Genomic DNA, 16,198 nt, shown 5'->3' with positions numbered 1-16,198 from the left:
AGGCGCAACCCTTCAAATTTAGAAAAAACCCTCTGCCGCTCGGCTTCGGTCTTCTCCTGCGAGGAGGGGACACAGGAAGGAAAGAGGAGGATGGAGAAGGATGCAGCCAAGTCCCACGCGTGCCAGTGACCGCACTCCTAGGAAGCGTCAGTGTCTCGAGTATCCCGTACCCTGTATATATGCAAGTTTTATATCCTTCCCCATAGAAACTTTTACCAAATACTCCCAGCTTCTCCTCATTTCAGCCTCTCGAAACCCCAGGAGTTTGTCTCTGTCTTCCTTCAGGGCTTGCAGATGAGCCTGGATTTGTCCCTGAGGGAAGAAAAAAAAAAAAATAAAGACCCCATGTCTCTAGAGATGAAATCAGCCTAAAAAAAAAAAAATACTGCAGGGAGCGATGGAGGGGATTGCGCTGTGGTCAACTCCAGAGCTTCTCCTCATGTCCCTCTTGGCCCAGAAGGATCCTGAGCTCAAGACCTGGGCATGGAAATAAGTGACACATGGCAGAAAAAGCCTTCTGCACCAGTCTTTGCCCGCGCTGGATCCTTCCTCTGAGCTGATTTAACTCACTGATGCAGCAAGAAAATATCTCCTTTTTTATTGACCGATGTTCCTGACGGTTTAGAGAGCATCTTGGCATCAGATGATGTCCGGTAAGAATCAGAGCTGGACAAAAGCTTGAATTTTTCAGCGCGGAAGAGGGCATGAAAACCTCACCCCGCAGGTTCTTAGCTGAGAACTGAGACAGCAGAAGCACCGATGCGTGGTCTACACCGTCATTTTGAAACGGGCCGGTGGGGCCATGGGGGAAGAGCGGAGGCAAACTACGGGAGGGGGGACAATGTTTTGGCCCCCAGCCTACAGCCCTGGGCGGGTGGCGAGATGTTTCACAGCCTGATGGGAACGTGCTGCGAGGGGAACATCAGGCCCCGATGGCGCTGGTCTGGCTCCTGGCGGATGCCTAGATGGAAAGTGGGAAAAAAAAAAAAGCCCCTTTTACCTTGTATTCCTGGACAGCATCCCGCACGGGAAGCATCGTGTGAGACCGGTGGGCTCGGGACTCCCGGCAGATCACGCAGATGAAGGCTCCGTCGTCTTTGCAGAAGACTTTCAGAGGCTCCCGGTGCCTCTCGCATCCTTCCTCCTCCACCATCTCCCCTCTGGCCGCCTGCAAACTCAACCGCTTGGCTACTTCCAGCACCCGCGCCAGCTCTCGGCTGGGCCGGAGGTTCCTCTCCGGTGCCGTCTCCCGGCACTGCGGGCAGGAGAAACTGGCCGTGGACCACTCCCAGCAGCGGGTGATGCACGCCCGGCAGAAATTGTGACCGCAGTGGATGGAGACAGGGTCTCGGAAATACTCCAGGCAGATGGGGCAGGAGGCTTCGCTGGGGAGCTCTGCGGTGGGGCTCGGCGCGGCCATGGGACCTCCGGTACAAGCTGCGAGTCGGCGGCGGCCGCTTTCATTTTCCTCCCAGCAAGAGAAAGGCGTTTCCCCTTCCTGCCACCCCCAGGGTGGGCAGAGCCAGAGCTGAGCCTGGGTGGGAAGGGAGAGACGGGATGGTGGCCAAAGTCCTCCCGGTTGCATCCCCTGGGGTGGTCCCCATTCCCAAAACGGCTGGTGCCCGTGGTCCATATGGGTTTCCTGGTACCCACAGCCTGGCAGGGAGGAAGGATGGGGATCGGGAGCCCTACCAAGCTCCTCCACATCCTGCAAGGGGGCTGAGCATGGGAGCAAAGAGGGTTTGAAGAGCAGGGTTGGCATGGAAAAGATAGGGAAGAGCATCCATGGAAAAGGTGAGGCTGAAGAAGGCTGGGGGAGGAGGCCGCGTATCGCAGGGAGGGTGAAGGAGGAGGAACGAAGGCAGAAGCGGGGGCTGAGGGGCACCCACATGGAGCGGGAGGTGGGTTGCAGGATGGGGAGAGGGTCTTGCCCTCCTCTTGGTGGCAAATCGATGCTGCCGGCTGGCGCGGGGCCAGCGTCAGTGCGGCAAACATTGCCCAAGGTGTGGGGGGAAAGCAGAAGAGGGAGGCAGGAACCCCATCTAAACTCCTGGAAATTTCCCAGGCCCTGGGGAATTTTGCAGCCACCTCCCCCCCACCCCCCGCCAAATCCTCCCTCCGGCTTGGGGCGTTAAACCGCTCCCACCTTCCGCATTGCAAATGAGGATCAATTCCCAAGTAATTAGCGTGGCATTTCTCCAGGCACTGGTAGACGCCAGCACCCCAGGGATCCCATTTCCAGCACAAAAGGAGCTGGATGCCCCAGCCAAGAGCCATCCCATCCCCTCGCTCCCTGTTGGGAAGAGCATCATTTAGTCCTAACATCCCTCTGGGAAAGTCTTGTCTGCACCAAGGGGCGGGGGGGGCTTTGAACCTCTTTAGCATTTGAACCAACCCCTCGGTAGCTTTGGCCATCGCCATCCTGCCCCCTCCACCTCCGCACGCTCCGGCACCAACCCAGGCTGAAAACCAGTAATTCCTTTCCCAACAGACCTAGTTTTCAGCCCAAAGAGTTCCCTCGCCTGGCCGATCCCCCGAGAGCGAGATCTGCAGGGAAAAGCTCCCCTTCCCCCGGCCCGTGTTTGGATTTAACCCCGAAACGGTGGGAGAAGGGAGCAAGAACAGGCAGGAGCAAAACCAGGCGGTACGGAAAAACCAGGAGAAAACCGAGGCAGGGTGGTTTGCGCCTGACGGGTAACTGTCATCGTCCCCAGCCCCGTACCTGGGCCTCGAAGCAATTAAGCAGAATCCCACAGAAAACCTTCGATTACTCATTTTCTTTTTCCCCCTCCCGCCTCCCAAAACAGAACCTCCGGCTCCCTCTTGAGACCACACGCCGTAACCGTCCCTGTCGGGCTCTTTTGGCGAGGAGCGTTGTCATCTTTAACCTGTCCCACACCCCACCCAGTTCACTGCGTGGACAGATGTAAGGCAAGGCTTTAATCGTAAAAAAAAAAAAAAAAGGCAAAAAAAAGCACCAAACCCACCTTTAGGAGCTGAGCCAGGTCACCCACAAAGTCAAATCAAGTTTTCGGTGAGATTCGCCTCAAGGTTTAGGTTTGATGTCGAGGGAGACGGGCCCACCGGAGTGCCCCACGGTCGCCTTCTCGATGGCTTGTTGCTATTGAAGATCAAGTTCAGCGTCCCCTAGACTCGGCAAGGGATGCGCCGCCCTTTTCTCAGTCTCTCCCTTGGCTCACCCATATTTTCTCCATCCCAGGAGAGGGCAGCACCAAAAATGAGTTTTCCCAGGGGGTAAAAATTCTCTTACCAACGGCACTGGAGGAACAAATCATGAAGGGATGGCTCGATGGAGTCCTCAGCCACGAACAGATGCTCCTCCAAAACAGCTCATGAAAGGACCATAGCCCAGGAGCGAGCTTAAATAGAGCCCTTGGGCCGTGGGCAGGGGTCAGGGGGTCCCAGGTGGGGCTTCTTAGGGCCGTTAATGCTCCTTAGTGCCCCAAGGACTCGGCAAAAATCAACGGAGATTTCTGGGTTTGGAGATGCTTCAGGCCCAAAAGAATCACAGCGGAGAGCAAAGCCGCTGCAGGCAGTCGCTGGGAGATTATTCTGATTATGTGACTCATGTAGGTAATTGGGGAGGAAAAGTGGCTTTTGGTGCTGGAGCGGAGGGGACGATGCCGCCAGCACTCGTGGGACACCAGGAGGAAGAAGAACAGGAGAGAAAGCAATGTCCCAAACGCAAAAGTCGAAGTCAAGCAGCCCCTTGAGGTGCACCCGTCCCAACACCAGTTTCTCCGCACTCATTCCCCACTAAATCAACCCTTGAGCCCAGATCAACACCCAGAAAAAAAGGTGCCTCAAGTATGAAACCGTACCACAAGTTTCAGTCTGAGTGTTCGTGGGCGCCGGGCTCTGCACCGGAAAATCTTCACCCCCGAAAACACTCCCAAACAAATAACAGCGGCCATATTATTTACTGATATTCTCAGAAAATGCGTCACTTCGTCACCCGGCCTCAGCCCAATGCAAATAAGCCCCTTTTGCTTCAACACGTGAAGCGCTTCAGAGCAGGAGCTGCCCTTCCACCTGCCACAGGCCCATGGGATTGAGTGATTTCGGTTTGGTTTTTTTTGCCTAAGAGGAAGAAGAACGACATTTTTGGCCCTCCAGAAGAGCCGCGGAGGGATGGAGAGGGGGACGTTTACTGCTTTGCTGTTACTGAGCCCGATTTGGGACGACAAATGGGAAACCCTCTCCAGGGACATGGTTCAGCGGTGGTTTCGTCAGCGTGAGGTCGATGGTTGGACTCGATGGCCTTCAAGGTCCCTTCCAACCCAGATTCTGCGATGCTATTCCATGATTCTACGAGGTCTTGGGGGATCTGGGGGCTCGTTGCTGCAGACGGAGGCAAGGGGTTTTGCGGGGAAACAAGGGTTTCCGAGGCTTTAATAAAAAACGATGCACAAAAAGGCCAGGGGCAGGCTGACGGGGTGAGAGCACATTCGTGCAGGCAGGCACCCAACTGACCGCTCAAGGTCGGCGCAGCGGGAGCAAAGTGATGTTGGGAAGGGAAAAGCAGCCGTGGGAGATTTCCATTGCTGGAAGGTCATTCCCGAAACGTCACCTTTTTTCCCCCTCCCTCCCCCCCACAAAAAACCCACGGTGGCCGAGGGCTGAAGGAAGCTCCTCGGTGGGATCGTGGGTGAAGGGGAAGCGCTTTCCGAGCAGATCGAGGGAGGGGTATGGCCGGTCGCAGGGTCATTTCATTTACAGGGTGGATGAAAATCCCCTCCCTTCCTCAGCCGCGGGCAAACTGGGAAGAAAAGGAAAATTAAAGGCAAGAGGGTGAGTGGTGATCAGCCGCCCTTTGACCCCGGGCTCAGCCCCCCAGCTGTGAAGGCAACGGCCTCCTGTTTAAAAGCAGAATCGAAAGCAACGATAAAAGTATTTATAGCCGCATGTACGCGCGCAGAAACGCGGATGCTGGGCAGGGCGGCGGTTAGGTACGATAATTAACGAAGAGCCGAAACGAGCAGCGAGGAATGCGTCTCGGTGCTTTGGCTTGAACAAGGGGGGTTTACCCACGGCTGGGGACTTGCTGGAGCTCTATTCCCACGGCTGGTACCTTCAATTAATAAATTAAAACCATATTGATTAATGAGCAGCGAGACCAGGCTGGTTTCTGGGGGCTGGGGAGGTTCGTGGCTACCTCTCAGATTGCCCGGGAATTTTCTTTTTTTTTTTTTTGGGGGGGAGGAGGGTTGATACGGGAGCTGCAGGTGTGTCTTTAACAAGTTAGGGAGTTATGAAGGATGTTTATTTCCTGTTTAATCACTTTTCAACCCGACCGCTTTTCCCCTGGGGGAAAACTCTCCCTTCCCCTCTGCAAACCCCTCGGCGCGAGGTTTTTGCTCCGTCGCAACGGGGAGAAAAAAAAACAAAACCCAAAAACCCAAACCCCCAAACTCGCTTTCACCTCCCTCAGGGCCCCGAAACACCTGCAGGAAAAAGAAGAAAAGAAAAAAAAAAAAAAAAAGGGGAGCAGCCAACGGGCAAGACCAGCCGGGGCGGAAAACGAAAGCCGCCCCGTCATCATCCTTGCTGCCGAGACCATGGCAGCAGCAGAGAGCCCCGCCGAAAGCTTCCGTGATGAAGCCTCCTGCCCCGTCTGCCTGGGCTTCTTCCAAGACCCCGTCTCCATCCACTGCGGCCACAACTTCTGCCGGGCGTGCATCACCCGCTGCTGGGAGGAAGCCCAGGAGAATTTTGCCTGCCCCCGGTGCAAAGAGACGGCCCCGCAGAGAAACCTGAGACCCAACCGGGAGCTGGCAAAGATCATCGAGATCGCCAAGCGGCTGAGCTTGCAGGCGGCCAGAGGAGGGGCCGGGGGGGAAAAGCTGTGCGAGAAGCACCGTGAAGCTCTGAAACTCTTCTGCGAGGAGGACCAGACCCCCATCTGCCTGGTGTGCAGAGAGTCCCAGGCCCACCGGCTCCACGCCGTGGTCCCCATCGAGGAGGCTGCGGAGGAGCACAAGGTGGGACGTCTCTGCGCGGTGTGGGGATGAGGGAGGAGGAGGAGACAACCGGGTTGGGGAGCTTGGCGATATCTGGATTTCTACTCCTTTTTCCCCCTTTCTTACGTTGCCAGCCACCCCAACTGTCTTGATGACGGTGTCCTCATATAAATCGTGCTGGGAAGGAGCCCAGGAGATGATCTAACTCAACCTCCTGCTGAAGAGCAGGGTCAACTATGGTGTCTCGGACGTTTTGGGGTGCAGGAGATGCTGCGTGTAGATGTACCCGGCAGAATCTGGTCTTACGGCGCTGGTGTGCAAGGCAGGGGTTGGGTTTTCCAGCACGTCCACGGTCTCTGGGCTCCGGTTTCATTGTGTACACACGTGTGCGCGAAAACTGATTTTGCTGAAAGTGGGAAGAAAAATTCGCTGTCACCGCAGACGTGTGGTCTAGCCCCTGGTTTCAACCCACAAGGGTGATGGGGGACACGATCTCCACACCTCTGTGGCATAAACTGGATTGAATGTCCCATCCAGGCTTTGAAGTTGCGACCAAAAGCAGCAAAACTGAGCAAACAGCCCAAACTTTATAAGTTTTGGGGCAGCCCTGAGCACCGGCTGAACCTGAACAGATGCCACCAGGGTCTCCCCAGTCATTTAAAGCTCCTTGTCGGCTAATTTGGTCCTTTGCCTGAGTCTTTTCCGATCCATGCCATGAATTTCACCCTGGCTGTTGGAGAAAGCGACCCGTTCTGGTTGCCCTGCTCTCCAAGAAATCAGAGTTTATGAATTCCCGGAGCCAGACTATTGTGTGATTAAGCAGGGAAGAATCTGGGTTTGTAGGAGATCAACTTGGATATGGGGGGATGAGGGTAGTGGGATGGACCAGCTGGAGGAGGAAAAGGCACCGACGAGATGTTTCTTCGCCGCCCAGGAGAAATTCCAGGCTCATGTGCAGATCCTGAAGGAGAGGAGAGAAAAACTGCTGGGGCTGAAAGTGGCCGAGGAAGGGAAAAGCCTGGACTTCCTCGTAAGTGCCTGTCCCTGGGTGGCCATGGCTTTCTCCCTTTCCTTTCGGTTGCCCCTCTGGCCCTGGTGGTGGAGGTGGAGACACGAGCTCCACCATCCCTTGCACGTGCTTGGGAATGTCCTCTCCATCGGTCTGGGCGGTGATGACACCCCTTCCCCAGGGCTGATAAATTTTCCCCACCCCTCCTGCTCCTTGTTTGTCTCAGCAGGCTGGGAGCACGTGTTGGATTTGGCCAGGTTGCTCTTGACCTTCTTCTTCCTCACAAGCGGGACGCCTTCCCAGATTCCCCCTGTAAATAAACGGGAATCACCCAATTGCTTCTTTCTTGCCCCGTTTCCCCTTTCCCCGACCTCTTTCGGTGACGCAACGGTTTATGGTTTGGTTTTGTATCTTCCCTTGTGGTCCAAAGGTGTGGAGCATTTTGGGTACAAAGATTACAGTCCATGGGAAATGCCCTTTGCCGGCAACTTCAGCCTAGAAGCGGCAAAAATAAAATATTGTCTTAATTATTCCTCTGCTCTGCCACAGGCGCTGGAATTTATGGCTGTGTTATAAGTCATCTTAAATCATCTCCGTCGCAATTTTTCTCCACCGTTTCTGCCCCCAGCCCCACCTCTCCCTCGTGCGCGTCGGTTCTCGTTGCAGGAAAGGGTTGAAGCGGAGAGGCAGAAGGTTGTGTCTGAAGTCAAGGAGCTGCGCCAGTTCCTGGAGGGACAGGAACGTCTCCTTTTGGACCGGCTGGCAAAGCTGGACCAGGAAATCACGAGGAGACAGGAGGAGAACATCAACAGGCTCTTGGAGGAGATCTCCTCCATCGGCGAGCAGATCCATGAGCTGGAGGAGAAGTGTCAGCAGCCAGCGTGTGAATTCCTGCAGGTGAGAACCCAGGCCCCTCTGAAGGGGAGATTTAGATGAGATATTTGGAAGAAATTCTTTCCTGTGAGGGTGGTGAGACCCTGGCCCAGGTTGCCCAGAGAAGTTACGGATGCTCCAACCCTGGAGGTGTTCAAGGCCAGGTTGGACGGGGCTTTGAGCAACCTGGTCTGGTGGAAGGTGTCCCTTCTCATGGAACTGGATGGTCTTTATGGTCCCTTCCAACCCAACCCAGTCTATGATGGCCTTCATTTCACCTCGCTGACTGGTGAGGATCTAGTGGAAGGTGTCCCTGCCCATGGCAGGGGGCTTGGAACTAGATGATCTTTAAGATCCCTTCCAACCCAAACCACCTTGTGATTCTATGAAGACTGTTGGCCTTGAACACCACTGGTTCCACCTGGTTGTACGTGTCTACATCCAAAACAATTGTCCAAGGCCCTTCATACGCAGCCGAGAAACAACAGGCGCTCCTTTCGTCTCTAGGTAGTCATCCAAACCCATCACCTGAGCCCGTCCTGCGGGCGCAGCTTAACCCCTGATTTCAAACATGCAAATCCGCTGGTGTGCATCAGCAGTAATTACGCCCTTACCGGAAGTGTAGGGATGTGAAAGGTGGTGGGTGATGGCAGAAAATTACAACGAGCTGCTCGTTAAGTGATGTTGCCGTGACCCCACCTAACTCCCGAGCAGATCAGTGCAGGCGGATCAGTAGTATGGGACTATTAAGGACTATTAAGGGACTATTAAGGACGACTAAGGGTTGGACGGGGGTTTGAGCAATGTGGTCTGGTGGGAGGTGTCCCCGCCCGTGGTGGGGAGGTTGGAATGAGATGATCTTGGAGGTCCCTTCCCAACCTAAACTATTCTATGGTTCTATGAGGACTCATTTTAGACCCCTAACTTAGACGGAGCGGTGCCTTGAGCTGCCCGGGGTCACCCCCCAGCCCCGCGGTAGCTGCTTGTTGGTCACTATCAGGCTGGGTTTGCTCTGACCTAATGCTCCTTCTCTCCTCTTTCCCTTGTAGGACAGCAGAAACATCTTGAGCAGGTTTGCGGCTCCTTTTTAGACGTTCTTGCGATGTTTATCTCTACGGTGGAGACACTGATGGACTCCAAAAGCCACTTATGATGCCCGTATGATAGGGATTATATAGACCTATAGGAGAAAACCAGGGCACCGCAAAAGGTCCAAGTAGGATTCTGAAGACCAGGGAAAGGTATCAGACGGGATGATGGGACCTCCAGCTCTGCTGCAGCTTCACCTCGATAATTAATCCAAAATTGTTCCTGGAGGTCTGGGCCTTGACTCCCTGCCTTTGTGAGTTCATCAAAAAAAGCAAAAATATTGGATGTTTAAACACTAAAGGAGTCCATCCAGGTGGAGGTATGAACTTCCACCCCCATGACAGACCTCTCCATGTCCTCTTTGGACATGGATCGAGAAGGTGGGTTATTGGAAACACAAAAGCAGGCAAGGAAAAGCGTATTTTGGGGTTTTTTCCCCTGCATTTACCTTGATGTTGGTTATGATAGAACCATCCTTCACCACCCATGGTGACCATCCACCAGCCTTTACCAGGAAAACCATCCATTCTCTTTGGGAACAAAGTAGATACATGCTTTGGGTCGTCAAACACTTCTCTGGGAGCTCATTAATGACTTGTCATAGGGCCAAGCCTTCGCTCTAGTCCTTATTTCTTGATAAGAAATCCTGGTTGAGAATCGGTCAGTGCGTAATGACAATTCTGAGTGAAGGAAGTATTATTAGAAAGGTCTTCCTTCTTCCCAGGCTCGAGAAGGACGGTGCCCAGGAGCCAGCAGAGACGTCGCCTGAGCTGGGAGAGAAACCCACCGGTCTTCCTGCGAAAAATGTTGCCCTCAAGGAGATGCTGATGAAATATCGAGGTAGAGAGAAAGCGGGGAGGAGGGGGCTCGAGGTCGTGGTGGGTTTGTCTGCAGCAGATCTAAGGAAGGAGATCTCAGGTAGGTAGGAGAAATCCTGGTGGAGATGGAGAGATGCTTCCACCGCGCCCTACAGAGCTGTAGCCACATTAGCATAGCAAGATGCAATTATCCTTGTTGATTACACGAGAGAGGGGGAATTTGCCTCCTGGCAGAGCTTGGGGAACGTGGTAAGCGTAGGGGTGCTGTGGGACCTCACGTAGGGTCAGCGTCACCTTTGGAAACCACCTCTCTGAATGGGACCAAAGGCAAAAAATAGAAATATTTCCACTTGGGAACTTAAAAAAGGAAAGTCATGGGACATCTGAGGTTTTCTTTCTGGTGGCCTGGAGACTCCCAGCAGAAATATCTACACTTCAAAGCCTTACTTTTAGTCTAAATCAAGGTCCCTTCATGCAGCTGCATTTTCTACTCTTCCAGTCTTGCTCATGGGCATAAAACCATTCCCGCTCTGCTCTGGCAAACAGGGATTGGGAGCTGGAGCATCCCGAGGTTAAACAGGGGAGGGGAAAACGGGGAAAATGTGACCCTAATGCCCTTGAGGAATGAGCTTGTGCCCGTGATGCTTGTCTTTCTCCCTGTCCCTAGTGAGTCTGACGCTGGATCCCGAGACGGCGCATCCCCGGCTGGTCCTCTCCGAGGACGGCAAGCGTGTGAGATGGGAAGACACCCGCCAACCCCTTCCCGACAACCCCAAGCGCTTCGACTCCTCTCGCTGCGTCCTGGGCTGCCAGGGCTTCACAGGGGGGAGGCATTACTGGGAGGTGGAGGTGGGCGATGGGGAAGCCTGGGCCGTCGGGGTGGCCAAGGAGTCAGTGAGGAGGAAGGGAAGGATCAGCGTCAACCCCAAGGTGGGGATCTGGGCGGTGGGACAGTGCGGGAGCCAGTACCAGGCTCTCACCTCTCCAACCGTCCCCATCTCCCTGCTCGCTGCCCCCAAAGTCATCGGGATTTACCTGGACTACGAAGCGGGGCGAGTGGCATTTTTCGATTCCAATAACGAGGCCCCCATCTTCACCTACCCGCCGGCATCCTTTGCCGGGGAGCAAATCCTCCCCCTGCTCTGCCTGGGGAGGGGGTGCCAGTTCACGCTCTCCCCCTGATCCCCGCCCCCCTTCCCCGCCCCGGGGTGAAAACAAGGGAAAAAAACCCAAAAATAAACGAGAAACAAGTCAAAGAAATGCGATAATTGGTCCTGACTGGGATGCTGCAGCGTGCGATAAGCAGCGTGTACCCTCCCTGGTGGTCTAGTGGTTAGGATTCGGCGCTCTCACTGCCGCGGCCCGGGTTCGATTCCCGGTCAGGGAAGAAGCTTTTCACCTTTCTCTTTCATTTGGCGAAAAAAGCCTTTTATGTTATAACAAGCCGTCCCCCCTGCGAAACATTCCCTTCTTCTAGCTCTTTGTTTCGATGCTTTCCCAGCCGTGAGCATTTGCCTCTGCAGCTTGCTGCAGCCCAGCTTCACCTCTTTTTTTTTGGGTATTTATTCTTTAAATGGGTGTTATTTACCAGTCAGAAATTTTATTTAATATGGGGAGCAGCGAGAAGTAGTCATCCGAACCGTGAAAAAACCCGGGAGAACTTGGAAAGGCAGTATTTTTGCAAGAAGAAAGGAAAAATAAAAGAATAAACCTTCCGAAAACATAAAAAACCAAAAAAACCGGAGGGGGGAAAAGGTAGAAGGGGGTGTTTCTGCCCGGTTTCGAACCGGGGACCTTTCGCGTGTGAGGCGAACGTGATAACCACTACACTACAGAAACGCCGCTGGTGGCACTTACCTGCCCAAATCGGGCTCCTCCAAAGGGTCCGCTACAAGACCCACCTTATTTTTGGGGACCTTTCGGCTGATTTCAAGGAAACGAGCTGGTTTCACCATCGAGAGCAAAAAGATAAAAGAAAAAAAAGCCAGAATTCTGTAAAAAAGCAGCGAAAAGAACCTTTCTGCGCCCTTCCCACTCCGCGCTGGGGGAAAACGGCGATTTCAGGATTTTTTTGAGGTGTAGGCGCACGGCGCTGGGGTGGTTGCGGCCGGAGGGAGTGGCGCAAAAATGTAAAAAAAGGGGAGGAAAAAGGTGTTTTTTAGGAATGAACCCAAAAAAGAAACCTGTCAGGAGTGGGATTTGAACCCACGCCTCCACACGGAGACCAGAATACCCAAGTGCGGGGAAGGCAGAGCCTTGAGTCTGGCGCCTTAGACCACTCGGCCATCCTGACGGTGGCGACTTTTCAGCCAGAAAAGAGAATATAGCCATGCTGAAAATGACGATTTTTTTTTTTCTATTTTGTTTTTCTTTTGTTGTTTTTCTTTTGCTTGTTTTTTCTTTTTTCATTCTCTCGGATGGTTTGCTTCTTCGGGGTGGTTTTCTTCTTTTGGGGCGATTTCCTTCCTTTTGGCTGATTCGCTTCTTTTTTCTGGGTGATTTTGGGGGGCGGGCACTCTAGGGAGGGCGGGAGTAACTTTCGTGGGGATGACTAAAAAAAAAAAAAAAGCTCAGCGCCCAACGTGGGGCTCGAACCCACGACCCTGAGATTAAGAGTCTCATGCTCTACCGACTGAGCTAGCCGGGCTGTGCCAATGCGGTTCTCTATCCCCTTTTTAGTGCAAGATTACGGGTGGTTTCAACCCTTCTGGTGCTAAAATTGGGGCGAAACCCCCCTAGGAAGATTTTTTTGGGGGGGGGAAACGCTGAAAAAATCTCCTCACCGAAACCCTGCGCGGGAATTATGCAAATCTAAGCAAATTTTTTCGCTCCTGCAATTAAAAACACGGCGAAGAGCCCCTTTCCCCCTCGGGTGAGTTACAAGGAGGCAGAATTCCCTGTGAATTCCGTGGGAAAGCTCTTTCTTTGGCAGCTTTTCCGCGCGTTTTGGTGCCCCAGAGGGGTTAAGGGTACCGGGGAGGGCGGGGGAGCCCCGGAGGGAGTCGCGGCGCGTTTCTGTAGTGTAGCGGTTATCACGTTCGCCTCACACGCGAAAGGTCCCCGGTTCGAAACCGGGCAGAAACAGGTCCGAAATTTTTTCTTTTTTTTTTTTTTTTTTTCCTTCTTTTCATGAATTTTTTGTCTCAATATTCCTGGAATGGAAACACTTGCCAAAAAAAAAAAAGCCAACAAACCGCCTATATTTATATCACAATTTTCAGGGTAGGATTTATTTTATTCATTAATATTTTCCCTTGGGACATGGTGACAAGTGCAGCAGCAGGTTCAGCAGAGCCTGGGGACATGTTGTACCACTGGGGAAAAACGTCCTTTTTGGGTAGCAATATGCAGGAATCCGTTAAAGCGTCCGCATCCCCCAACAGGCCCCCAATATAGGGAAGGGGAGCAGAGAAAACGCTCTCATAAATTCAGTTCCACCAGGTCCTGGGAATATTATTGTTCCAGAAACAGCTTGACTGCTTTAATCTTCCATGGATTTAGATTTAGTGTTTTATTTGCAGGCAGAAATCCAGCAGAGTTGGGAAAGAATTTAGATATTCAGCTGACTTTTAGAAAACGTGACGTTTTCCTTCCCTGACCGGGAATCGAACCCGGGCCGCGGCGGTGAAAGCGCCGAATCCTAGCCACTAGACCACCAGGGAGATGATGTCGGCCCAATTTTTACCAATCTCCCCAGTTATCGCTCCACAATTCGCGGCTTTAAAATTGCCGCCTCCCATCAGCCCGGCAGGATACGCGTTGCTCCGGCCGCAGAATTAATAGAAAAAAGCAAAATTAATTAAAAATAAGAAAACTAATCTTAAAAAAGTAGTTAAATTAATTAAAAACATCTGTTTTTTTTTAAACCAGGTCTCCCTGGTGGTCTAGTGGCTAGGATCCGGCGCTTTCACCGCCGTGGCCCGGGTTCGATTCCCGGCCAGGGAAAGTTCCTCTACAAATAGGGGGATTTCTGTAGAAATTGTTATTTTTGCCTCTCCTCGTGGGGGCCCGCAGGGATCCCCTGCACGTCGGGGTTGGGTCCTGTACCAAAGAAAAACTCTTCTTCCTCCTGCAACGGCTACAAAAATGGCCATTTTCTAGTGTAAACAGCAAATTTAAGGGGAATTTTGGTAGAAAAGGAATGGGGAGAAGGTGGAGGAGGAGACACGGGTCCATCCGGTCACTAATTTGTCCCATGTCACGGAGAGGTTGTCACGTTCGCCTAACATGCGAAAGGCTCCTGGTTCAGAACCAGGCAGAAACACCTCTTTGGGGGGCTTTTTAGGGTGTTTTTAAAGCATCGCCTTGATTTTTTTCGCCCGTTTGCGCCCGTCAGCAAAACATCGCTTCCAAACGCGATGGAAAATCAAAAGGCGGAGAAGGGTCGCCAGCGCGGGGAAACTTTAATTTTCTGTATCATGATGCACAACTATATATGTAACTTTAAATATATGTATAATATACGCACGAATATTTTGATTCTTGCGAAAAATTAATATTCAGCAACAGAACTGAGACTTCTTCTTTCCTTTAGGGTTCATCGTTGAGGAACCCAACCTAAACCCAAATTAGGTTAAATGCCTCATTGGAACATAAAGGCGTTATCTATGGACAGGGCAGGAGAAACGAGCGGTTTGGGGGTTTTTTTGGTGTTTTCTGGAAAAACATGAGATTGCTTCTGCATTTTTTCAGTCGAGGACCTTTATTTTTTTGCGTATGAGACCAACGTGCAACCAAGCATGGAAACGCCTTGCCGGCATCGGGGTGATGCTCCGCGAGCGGGAGAGCAGAGAAAATGGGCTAAAACCAAGTAGTTTGGGGGTCTGCGTTGGGGGGAGCAACATGGGCGTAATTCCCAGAAGGGTTTGGGGTGCTTGAAGGCAACAAATGGGGTTCATCGTATTGTGGATTTGGTGCAAAGTGGGGAATTCACTCAGTTTCTGTAGTGTAGTGGTTATCACGTTCGCCTCACACGCGAAAGGTCCCCGGTTCGAAACCGGGCAGAAACAGCAGTTTTACGGGTTTTTTTCTCTCCTTATCTTACAAATATTGAAGGTGTTGGGTCATTTTGTGCGGGGAGGGTGACAACCAGAGCGTCATTTAGCTCTAGTTTGGCCAACGGGAGAAGACGACCTTGGCTGTCCCCCTTGCAAAGCGATGGCTGGGGTGTCTCTGGGGAAAGGCGTCTTCGTTTTGCGTCTTGTCCCTTAAAAACCGGTTTTAACTGGGGAATTCCCTCCGGATGTTCAAAAGTTGTACGTTTTGGCGTTCCCTTGGTTGCCTCCGTTGCTCTGAGCACCCTCAAGAGGTCATGAAGAAGGGTGGCCTGGATGGGTGTTGGCCAAGGGGGTGGGGTACGATTGTGCGGTTGGTACTTTTGGAAGATGAAAGGGGGGGGAAATAAGCAGAAAAAGGGGGGGGGAAGGGCAGATGGATGCGGGAAGCGTCACTAGGAATAGGGGAAATTCGATGGGGAAAAACCCCTTTATTCTGAATTCCCACAAATATGAGCCCCAGGAGACAACCCTCCAGGTTTCTGTAGTGTAGTGGTTATCACGTTCGCCTAACACGCGAAAGGTCCCTGGTTCGAAACCAGGCAGAAACACCTCTTTTTGGGTTTTTTTTCTTAAGGTTCCCCTCCCTTCATCTGTATTTTTCCACCACTCTTTGCAATGTGCTTATACACGACACCCGTGTGCTCTTTGAGATGTAATTTAGTGGTTATTTGGGGGTGGTTTTGAGCCTGAGACCAGCGGAGGGGGTGGGGGATGACCATCCCAGCACTTTTACATCCAGAATTTTTGGCTTTCCACACGGATAGAGCAGAGTAATTTGCGTTTATACCCTGCTGCTTCATCGGATCTCATCTTGTGCCATCATGTCGCGTCCTGACCTCACGCTGAGGGATAGTGCCGTGTTCATGGGGACCTTCGGCTCTTCTTCCTCTCATGGAAAGACCATCTGCCCAACTGGCGGCACTAGTGAGCATTAATGGCCCCACCTGGGACCCCCCATCCCCTGCCCATGGTCCACCGGCTCTATTTAAGCTCAGTCCTGGAACATTCAGCCATTTTGCAAGTTGCCTTGGTGGACTATCCATGTGTGGCTGTTTCGAGACCAGGTTGGATGAGGCTCTGGGTCAACCTGGTCTAGTGGAAGATGTCCCTTCCCATGGCAGGGGGTTGGAACTGGATGGTCTTGAAGGTCCCTTCCAACCTAAACCATTTGATGGCCATGGACCCTGTTGTTCTACTCAACTTGCCTCCTGCCCATGGACTTCCCTGCTGCCCTCACTCAGGTACCACAGGACAGACCCTGTATGAAGAGCTCGGGGTGGGAATTATCCAGTTATATCCCAAAAGGGTAGAGTTTTTTCTGCTGTGTGGCAAGGACCAACTTGGTGCCATCCCTGCATGACGTTAGGTTTG

At 52.6% G+C, this 16,198-nt stretch overlaps 2 protein-coding genes and 9 non-coding genes across 12 annotated transcripts; 6 read left to right on the top strand and 5 right to left on the bottom strand.

The window, feature by feature from the left end:
- Positions 1-5: 5 nt before the first annotated feature.
- LOC128901691 (E3 ubiquitin-protein ligase TRIM52-like) lies at positions 6-2,188 on the bottom strand. The gene is made up of 3 exons (XM_054183834.1): positions 2,147-2,188; positions 1,001-1,534; positions 6-312 (listed from the first exon to the last, which is right to left on the bottom strand). Exons 1-3 carry the CDS (start codon positions 2,153-2,155, stop codon positions 148-150), a joined length of 708 nt encoding a protein of 235 aa, XP_054039809.1. The 5' UTR covers positions 2,156-2,188; the 3' UTR covers positions 6-147.
- A 3,051-nt stretch (positions 2,189-5,239) lies between these two features.
- Positions 5,240-11,486, top strand: LOC128901644 (E3 ubiquitin-protein ligase TRIM39-like). 2 transcript variants are annotated; one of them, XM_054183743.1, is made up of 6 exons: positions 5,247-6,002; positions 6,916-7,011; positions 7,657-7,887; positions 8,913-8,935; positions 9,677-9,792; positions 10,438-11,486. In XM_054183743.1, exons 1-6 carry the CDS (start codon positions 5,280-5,282, stop codon positions 10,950-10,952), a joined length of 1,704 nt encoding a protein of 567 aa, XP_054039718.1. In that variant the 5' UTR covers positions 5,247-5,279; the 3' UTR covers positions 10,953-11,486. The 2 variants fall into 2 exon arrangements, with proteins under 2 accessions (XP_054039717.1, XP_054039718.1); XM_054183742.1 differs by lacking the exon at positions 8,913-8,935 and having other exon boundaries at positions 5,240-6,002; positions 7,619-7,887.
- Positions 11,086-11,157, top strand: TRNAE-CUC (transfer RNA glutamic acid (anticodon CUC)). The gene has a single exon. It is a non-coding gene; the product is annotated as a tRNA-Glu (tRNA).
- A 50-nt stretch (positions 11,487-11,536) lies between the features above and the next one.
- TRNAV-CAC (transfer RNA valine (anticodon CAC)) lies at positions 11,537-11,609 on the bottom strand. Its single transcript has one exon. It is a non-coding gene; the product is annotated as a tRNA-Val (tRNA).
- A 345-nt stretch (positions 11,610-11,954) lies between these two features.
- Positions 11,955-12,063, bottom strand: TRNAL-CAA (transfer RNA leucine (anticodon CAA)). Its single transcript has 2 exons — positions 12,026-12,063; positions 11,955-12,000 (listed from the first exon to the last, which is right to left on the bottom strand). It is a non-coding gene; the product is annotated as a tRNA-Leu (tRNA).
- A 281-nt stretch (positions 12,064-12,344) lies between these two features.
- On the bottom strand, positions 12,345-12,417 carry TRNAK-CUU (transfer RNA lysine (anticodon CUU)). Its single transcript has one exon. It is a non-coding gene; the product is annotated as a tRNA-Lys (tRNA).
- A 364-nt stretch (positions 12,418-12,781) lies between these two features.
- Positions 12,782-12,854, top strand: TRNAV-CAC (transfer RNA valine (anticodon CAC)). The gene has a single exon. It is a non-coding gene; the product is annotated as a tRNA-Val (tRNA).
- A 506-nt stretch (positions 12,855-13,360) lies between these two features.
- Positions 13,361-13,432, bottom strand: TRNAE-UUC (transfer RNA glutamic acid (anticodon UUC)). The gene has a single exon. It is a non-coding gene; the product is annotated as a tRNA-Glu (tRNA).
- Positions 13,433-13,643: 211 nt separating this feature from the next.
- On the top strand, positions 13,644-13,715 carry TRNAE-UUC (transfer RNA glutamic acid (anticodon UUC)). Its single transcript has one exon. It is a non-coding gene; the product is annotated as a tRNA-Glu (tRNA).
- Positions 13,716-14,706: 991 nt separating this feature from the next.
- TRNAV-CAC (transfer RNA valine (anticodon CAC)) lies at positions 14,707-14,779 on the top strand. Its single transcript has one exon. It is a non-coding gene; the product is annotated as a tRNA-Val (tRNA).
- A 523-nt stretch (positions 14,780-15,302) lies between these two features.
- On the top strand, positions 15,303-15,375 carry TRNAV-AAC (transfer RNA valine (anticodon AAC)). The gene has a single exon. It is a non-coding gene; the product is annotated as a tRNA-Val (tRNA).
- Positions 15,376-16,198: the final 823 nt, after the last annotated feature.

The sequence above is a fragment of the Rissa tridactyla genome, chromosome 27 (genome assembly GCF_028500815.1).
Source record: "Rissa tridactyla isolate bRisTri1 chromosome 27, bRisTri1.patW.cur.20221130, whole genome shotgun sequence".
Classification (NCBI taxonomy): Eukaryota; Metazoa; Chordata; class Aves; order Charadriiformes; family Laridae; genus Rissa; species Rissa tridactyla.
This window is presented reverse-complemented; position numbering and strand designations above follow the sequence as displayed.